The sequence below is a fragment of the Poecile atricapillus genome, chromosome 25 (assembly GCF_030490865.1).
Source record: "Poecile atricapillus isolate bPoeAtr1 chromosome 25, bPoeAtr1.hap1, whole genome shotgun sequence".
In the NCBI taxonomy this organism is placed as follows: domain Eukaryota; kingdom Metazoa; phylum Chordata; class Aves; order Passeriformes; family Paridae; genus Poecile; species Poecile atricapillus.
The window spans coordinates 5,412,451-5,420,550 of NC_081273.1; the positions used below are offsets into that span (position 1 = coordinate 5,412,451).

General features: G+C 54.6%; 1 protein-coding gene and 1 long non-coding RNA gene across 2 annotated transcripts; one reads left to right on the forward strand and one right to left on the reverse strand.

Moving 5' to 3' along the window:
- Positions 1–892: 892 nt before the first annotated feature.
- On the reverse strand, positions 893–3,742 carry LOC131588282 (uncharacterized). The gene is made up of 3 exons (XR_009279548.1): positions 3,587–3,742; positions 3,428–3,488; positions 893–1,074 (listed from the first exon to the last, which is right to left on the reverse strand). It is a non-coding gene; the product is annotated as an uncharacterized LOC131588282 (long non-coding RNA).
- Positions 2,597–5,884, forward strand: POU2AF2 (POU class 2 homeobox associating factor 2). The gene is made up of 4 exons (XM_058857026.1): positions 2,597–2,730; positions 3,706–3,748; positions 4,414–4,712; positions 5,309–5,884. The coding sequence occupies exons 2-4, from the start codon at positions 3,742–3,744 to the stop codon at positions 5,705–5,707; spliced, it is 705 nt and encodes a 234-aa protein (XP_058713009.1). The 5' UTR covers positions 2,597–2,730; positions 3,706–3,741; the 3' UTR covers positions 5,708–5,884.
- The last annotated feature ends 2,216 nt before the right edge of the window (positions 5,885–8,100 follow it).

The following is an 8,100-nucleotide window of genomic DNA, read 5'->3' on the forward strand; positions in this document are numbered from 1 at the left end:
TCAGCAGTTAAAAACACATTTGCTGACCCAGAGGGGAAATGTGGGGTTCCCTTTGGATAAACAAAAGCACAAAACCACCAGTCAGAGAGGGATCTGCAGGGAAAGGATAGGACACATCAGCCTTTCCTCTGCTCTCACTGTCGGGCTCCTAAGGGATGATTTTCTATTAATAATTGCAGATTGCTATTTTTCCTCCCCAACTCAATGCACAGAGGTGATGAATTTGCTTCTTGCAGCTGCTCTGTGCTTTCCCTGAACTCTGCATTCCCTCAGCCCCTGCAGATTTTGGCAAACGGGTGTACCAAGGAGTGCGAGTGAAGCACACGGTCAAGGATCTCCTGGCTGAAAAGCGATCCCGGCAGAGCAGCGGCTCCCGGTTCAGCGTGAGTCCCGTCCCCCCACCCCCTTTTTTAACCCCATCAAGTCACGACATCCCATTCTCTGCTTTAAAGAGCGTTCGGGGCACTGCCAGTATTAACAGAACAGCAAAAACATTTGCAACACTAACGCTTGCCCCAAAACATCACTGCTGGATCCTTGGTTTTTATATCTGTCAACCTTAAATGCCTCAAATTCCTTTTTAAATCATGGCAGTGATGTTAAATTCCTTTCTCCTTTCACATCCTACGTGTGACACCTTCCCAAGTCGACTTCCTTTTCCAAGCTGCACTTGGACAAGTCAGTGCCCTGAAAATAGCTGCTCTTCCCTGAATGCTGAGCTCCTTCCAGCTCCTCTCGCAGTGCCAGGGGAGCTGCAAGGATGTGATGGGCTGGAAAGAGGCCAAGCATCAGCTTGGAAGAGATGATTTCCTCTTAAAGTGGTTCTATGGCAACAGGAAACCCAAGTCCTACTACACTACATTGTTTTATTTCTCAATTGCCAGCCAGAAAAGCGAGGCTGTCCCCAGAAGGGGACACGATATTGTGATGGTGGGACGTGGTGGCATCCAGTGGCACAACAAATCCTTCCCTGGCTGCTCCTGGCACTCACCTTTGCTGGGCAGCAGCTCCTCCCTTCCAGGCTGGCTGGGAGCTCTGGGACACTGGCAGAGGAGGGGGAGCTGGAACTGTGTCCTGGAAGGAGAGAGAAGGAGCAGAGCCCCATGTCACTGGCAGCAGGACACACAAATTGGGAGTTCTGATGCTTTGTTCCTCCAAACCCCATTCACCTCTGGCTGAAGAGGCCTCACAGGGACTTACTTGCAAGTGTTTTTCTCACTGTGACTTTCAGGCCCATTGACCCTGTGCAACAAAAGAGGCAGGGTTAAAAAAAACAGGATTGGGAGTCACCAAACCCAGCAAAATCCAGCCATGGATCCATCCCCACAGGCTCCAGCTACTGTAGAAAGGCAGAAGCCCCATGAGCCATGGAGAGTCACTGTGGAGGACACACTCCCAGCAGGCAGACATTTAGGAAGAGTTTTTTGGGGAGCAGCGGGAAGCAGCTGAGAAAACAGCTCCTGTTGATGATGTCACCATTTACCTGCTCCCTCTCTGGAGGCGGCAGCTTCAACAGCCACAAAGGAAACCCCCTGGAACCGTAAAATCCTCCTTGCTTTTATTGCCCTTGGCTTTGTGCTGCAGGGCCCAGCAGTTGTGCGTTTCTGTCTGACGCAAAACCAGCCCTGCTGCTCATTCCCCATGAGAGACAAAAAATGATTGTGCAGGGCAAACATCCGTATTTGCTCGGACGTATCATGAAAAGAGCAGCTGGAAGTGCAGCTCTGTTTGTCTGGCAGAATATAACCCAGAATCAAAGCCAGGGGCAGATAACTGAACACCCCTCTGGCTGTTGATGATGCAGGGTAATTCAGCTGCATCTTTTGTTTGAGGGTGATCTTTGCTCCAGAAAAACCAAAACAAAAAAAAAAAATCCCTTGGCTGTTGTTGGTGCCAGGGGAGGCCTCTGGAGGTGGCCTGTGCTGAGCAGGGAAGGTCAGTGCTCAGCAGAGCAGAGCTTTGGGCTGAGGTTTCAACAATTTCAACAATTTCCTGACAGCCAGGCCCTGCAGACATCGAGTGATGGGAAATCAGGGTGTGCTGTGAGGAAACCCCCACAAAATCGGGGACTCTGCCCTGGGCTTTAGGGAGGCTCCGGCTTTTCCTTTGCACAGGGATGAACCTGGAGCTGTTCTCTGCAGGGTGAAAGGGTTCCTGTCTTCTCTGAGGTGTGGAAGTGGACACCTGCACAGGTGAAGCACTGCAACACTGTGGTTTAAAGAGAACCCATTGCTGAGTGCCCAGCAACGCTCCCAGACCAGGGACACATTCAGCAGTGCCCAGCCCAGGCTCAGCTTCCCTGGAGAATTTTTATTCCTTCAGCTGCTCCACTAAAGGCTGGGCCCAGAGAGGTGATGCCCCGAAGGGCAGGGCCAGGTCGTTATTTTGAGCTGGATCCTTAAATTTAGGCAGATTTATAGGTGAGTTAGGAGGCAGTGAAGCAGCAGAGCTCTCTGGAGAAATCCCAGGCAGGATCTGTGCCTGGCCATGGGCAGGGCAGGCTGAGACCAAGCTTATCAACAGCTGGACATGCTGTGGGCCCCAGGGAGGCTGAACAGATCTGCAGGAGATCCAGGCTGCCCGTTCCCATGGCAGTGAAAGGAAGGAAATGAACTAATGGGTCTCAATTAAGGCAAATAAGGAGCACGGAAGGGAATGAAATGCAGGGCTCTGCTCTGATGAGGCCAAGGATGGGCTGCAGCAGAGACTCCTGCACCCCAATTCAGGCAGGTAAAGCCCTGGCAGCTCCTGTGTGCCTGTGTGACACCAACACTGTCCACAAGCCCAGGGGCTCCTTCCTGACACCTCCTGTCACCTCCTGTCACCTCTGCAGCCCCCGTGGCCTGGGCAGGCTCAGAGCTCATTTCCATGGTGGAGCTCTGAGCAGCTGCAACCCTTCCCTCGGCAGAAGGAAGTCCTCAGAGCTGGCAAATTTAATTCAAATCTAAACCTCTGAATTTGGTTGCCTGCTATGGCAGGAACCTCCTGTTTGCACTATGCAAACTGGACAGAGTGTGCCACCAGCAGCGGCCAGGGGACAGCAGAGCTGACAGCAGCGCTGCTGGGGGCTCTGCATTCCTGATCTGGGGGCTTGGAGCTCCCAAAACCAGGACTCAGTGGGATCCCAGAGGAGCAGATGCCTTTGCCAGGGTGCTTTGTAAGGAATTAAGCACTGGGAGCATCAGGGTCACTCCAGGGGTAATTCTCTTTTACCTGGGAACCAAGAGGAGAGGACGATGATTAATAATGATAATATTATTATCATAACCATTGCTGTAGGATCCAAACAGGATCTAGGAACTCTCTTTCCACCCAGGCTGCTTGTGCTGCCAGGTAAAGCAGCTCTGAGGCAGCAGACCCAGCAGAGCTGAGCTGGAACATGGGCTGGAATCTGCCCATTTTGGCCACTCAGGGGCTCAGATCTCACCTTGCCTGGTTTGTGCCAACACCAGAAGGACTCCTCAGCATCCTGCCTGCTTTGAGGGACCCTGTGGGACAGGAGGAAGAAGCCACTTATCTTGATACTCCTCTTATCAGCTCTGCACAAAACCTTCAAAATCTCTGCTTAGCCTACATCTGTTAATACCTCCGAGGAAATCATGGAGTTAAACCCTTCCCAGGCTCAAACAATGCACGTGAATTACACTCTGAGAGCTGCCTTGCTTTGGAAAGGCATTTTTTCAAACATCTCTTTATCTTTTGCAGGGCAGCACCAGCGCAGCACAGTCGCCCTTTGGCCAAATGCCAGGTGAGGTTTTCCCTGCACTGATAAACACCTCCCATGTGGGTGGGAGGGCTGGCACAGCCCTGTCTGCTCTCCTGCACAGGATCTGAAACAAGCCCCGGAGCGGGGCCACCCCTCAGAGACAGCCCAGGAGGAAAGTAATTAAAAGAATCCAAAAAAGAACAGGAATAATTTCGTATAAAATCCTCAAATAGAGTAATTAAAGCAGTTCCTACCTCTTCTAGCAGAGGAGGAGTCCTATACAGAATCCCTCCTTTTCCTCCTGCGTTTTCCCATTTTCCCTGGAGCTGGAGCGGGAAAGCACAAAATCAGGAGCTGACCTGTTTCATCCCTTGAGCTCTCGGGCAGGGAAAGCGGAGTGAGGCTGGAGCCTCCTCCCCAGGGGCTGTAGCAGAGCAAGGAAGAAGCACAGCCTAGCTGAGCTGACCTCGATCTCCCTGCCCTCCTATTTAAAGCTTCCCAAACACTTTTGGTTTGCTGCAGATGGAGCTCACCAGATGGAACCAAAGGCACCTCTGGGCTCACATGCCCTGTGTCCAGGCAGGATGGATTCCTGGGTGATGCTGGAGAGAAAAGGGCTCTGCTTTGCACCCCCAGAGGTGCCCATGGTTCTGTGGCAGCTGGTGGAATTTTCTTTACAGTTTCCCACCCTTTTTTCTGGCCCCCAGGCTCACCCACCCCGACTGGTTTCTACGGCATCCGCAGATCCTTCCCAGCCGAGCTGGATTTCCACAGCACCAAGCAGTTTGTCAGTGATGTCTACTCCTCCTCTCTGGGCTCCAAGCCCTTCTCCTGCGACTCCTCTTCCCCCCAGGGCTACCCAGCACTCCTGGAGCCCTATCTCAGCGAGCAGTTTGGGGATCACCGTGCTCCTCCTCTCCCAGCTGGCACCAGCTCCTTCTTCAACCCTCCGGCCGTGCCCCCTCTCCTGCCATCGTTCCCCAGCGACACGGGGCCCTTCCTGCTCGTGAGTGGCTCATGGTTCTGTGCCCCAGGGCAAGGTCACCCCATTTAAATGTGGGGTTCAGTCACGGGGGGGGAAGGATGTGGCTGTCACAGGAGCAGCCATGGCAGATGGGCAAGGGCTCTGGGGGAAGATTTTTCTCTTTGGTTCCATCTGATTGTTCCCTCTTCCTGTTGGAGACATCCTTGGAGACAGCCCATTCTGCTCTGAGCTGGACCCTGCTCCCAGGCACAGGGTGGGATTGCTGGGGTGTCCTGTGCAGGGCCAGGATTTAATGATTCTGGTGGGTGCCTTCCAACTTGGGACACACAGTTCGTGACTGCAGGCTGTTGTCTGTCCCTATCCCAGGTGCCAGCTCCTCTCACAGTCCCACCACAGAGTTCCTGGATCCTGCAGGATCAGGGCTGGTCAGCCCTACTGATGCAGGCCCTGCCCACTGCTGACAGGGTGGATGTTTCCTTGCACAGTTAGAACACCAAACACCGCTCCAGAGCCACAGAAACCCTCTGGGCGTTCCCAGGGGTGGATATTCCATTACCTCCAGGACAGCCTTTTGTTCCTAAGGGTTTTCCTTGCCTTCTCTCCCCGTTTCCCTGCAGAGAGAGCCCTGGGAGCAGACCTCACCCGAGAGCCTCAGCCAGTCTGACAGTGCCTGCTCCGACCCTCTGCAGGCGCTCCCTGCCAGCTCCAGCTGCCCGTCCCTGCCTGAATCCGGAGGTGTTTCCCCATTCCGAGGCTCAAGTTGGAGCCCAGCCATCCCTGGAGCCCAGCCCTACCCTCTGCACCCCCTTGAAGACGTCCACTACTCACCCAGCTACGCTGCCAGCTCACCCTACAGCTTGCCCCCGTTCATGGCCGTGGCCAACGAGCCCTCCAGGATGAGCCACCTGTGCCCGGAGCAGCCCTCGGAGCCACCACACCTTCCCGACCACTCTGCCTGGGCTAAAGAGGATGGAAGTGCCCTCTGGGGGACTTATGAAGGCAGGAGAACTTATTGAGGAGAGAGAAGAGCTGGAGGAAAGACAAACAGACCATTATTGAAGCAGGTTTTGAATGACTGAATTATTGAAGCTCTTTCCTAAACTGCTCCTTCAAACGTGATGCTTTGTGCTCTGGTTAGAAATACAATCATTGGACACGCCACAATTAGTTCAGAGTGGTGCCTTGCGAAAGGAATTTCCCTCTGTCCCACCGTGCCACAAGTAAAACACCCAGCCTGAAACACGTCTGCACACCGCAGGTTTTTCCTACCAACAAGGATCCCTTCTCAGAGGGCTTTTTCCAGCCGTAATGGTTCGGAGGTTCTGTAGGGTGTGGGCACTGCCCTGGCTGCTGACCCGAGCCCGAGGTGGCCACCGCGGCCACCTGCAGAGCTCCAAAGCCCCCTCCCCTCCATCCCTTCTGTCCTGCAGGGGCCCGGAGCCTCCTCCCTGCCCGGAGTTCCAGCCCCGGGCACTCTCCGGGGCCCGTGGCCACTAGAGGTAGCTCTGCACACACGAACACACCGACCTGGGGGAGCCCTGACCGAGGCAGCACATCCCCGCTGCTTTGTCCCGGGGAGGAGCTCACCCCCTTCGCCCCAGCTCGCCCCCGAGCCTGGCACCCACAGCAGCAGGAACAAGAGGCTCTGGAGCACTCCAGCCCCTGGCAGTGTGGAGGGATGAGACGCCTTAAATCCCTCCTTGCTTTTTCTCCCCAAATCCTGGGGCTGGTGGGGCCTTTGAAGCCTTCCCAGCACCTTCTGCTCCCACGAGTGGCGGGTGTGGAGCCTCCTGGGGTGGTCCCTGCCCATCCAGAGCTGTTCCCCGATCACCTCAGGGTGTGTGCAGCTCTCCCGGCCCCACAGCCAGCCCTGCCGCCCCCAAACCTGAGTCCAGCTCGGCTCCAGAGCTGGCAGCACGGCCAGGCTGAACCCCAGTGACCATCGCAGCTATTCCTTCTGCCAGGGGCTGCTGTGAGCAGGGCCACCAGGCTGCTGTGGCTGTGCTGCCATCAGGCTCTCAGGGAGAAGCAGGAACAGGGTTTTGAGCTGCCTTGAAAGTGTTCGACCCACTCAGGCAGGGTTTTTTATCAGCCTGGAAATGCTGTGAAGCCCTGAGCACAGCCGGAACTCAGCTGCCCGGTGTTTCCCGAAGGCATCCAGCTCTTCCAGGGCTGGAGCTGGGCAGCCTGCAGGCTCTGCTCTCTGCTTTCCAGGCTAAACATCATCCCTGCAGCCTGCCCGGGCTGCAGCACCCACAGCAGCTCCAGGAGGGAGCAGCCCCAGTAAGGGCAAGGTCTCAGATCCCAAATTCCTTGGTGAGCCCCCCTTCCCCGCCCAGCACATTCCTGTGCTCCGGGGCAGGTGGGCTCCTCTCCTGCTGGGATGTGTCCCTATAAAGCTGTCCCAGACAAGGCTTGGCCTACCAGGAGCTGCAGGGGCACATTTCAGAGCCAGGAATGGCCTCACTCCCCGCAGAAATCAAGTGTTATTTGTTCAACTTAAAGGAAAAGAAAAGATTCAGCCGTGACAACAGCCAGCCTGAGCTGCTGGTAGATGATTAACAGCCTGGCCTGCTCTCTGCCTCAGCTCCCTGCCTGTGGCAGAGGCTGTGGTCCCCAGAGAAAAGCTTAAAGGCAGCCTAAAAACCCAGTAACAGCAGTGCTGTGAAGGGATGGTCACCCCAAAAATCTGAGCCACACACTGAACCCCACACCTGCAGCTCCCAGGGCAGGCCAGCACTGAGGCTTGTGAGGAAAAAGCTGATTTGTGCAGCACAGACAAACAGCCTGAACTGGGGGAAAACACAAATAAACTCCAGTGTGAGCCCAGCATCCAGGCAGAGGGAGGGAAGGCTGTGGGAAGAAGGGGGGTTCAGGTAACTTCAGCCATGTGGGTGCCCAGGGCAGGCTCTTTGTTAGGCCACACCTGCCTGCTGCCATTTTGGCCCCAAACCCTCAGAATTTAGCCTTAAAAAGTGAAAAAATGTGCAAAAAGCAAAACAGACCCTTGCAGAGTGCTCAGTGCAGGTAGCAAATGAAATATGAGAGGGCTGGAGCCCAGCCTGTGCATCTGAGGGAAAAACACTGAGCTGGTTTGGAGGCATCTGCTTCATTCAGGGAAAGATGGATAAAACCCTGCAAATGTCCCAAAAGCAAAGGGTGGGGAGGGTGATGCCACCAAATCCTATTCCCCCAGACCCTCTGCTAGATGGGGATGTGCTCAGTTTCACAAAAAGATAGCCCATTTTGTGGAGCCTTTGAATATTCAAATTGAAAGTATCGCGCAATCATTGATTGTCAAATCATTGGTTTCTAGAGGTTTTAAATACTTGGCATTAGGAGAGAAAAACTCAAACTTATACCCGTAGGGATAAAACAATAATATTGTCGGGATCCACCTGCCATTGCC

Coding starts and splice junctions, on each gene's coding strand:
- POU2AF2 (XM_058857026.1), top strand. Junction 4,713..5,308: donor ACACGGGGCCCTTCCTGCTC/GTGAGTGGCTCA, acceptor GTTTCCCTGCAG/AGAGAGCCCTGGGAGCAGAC.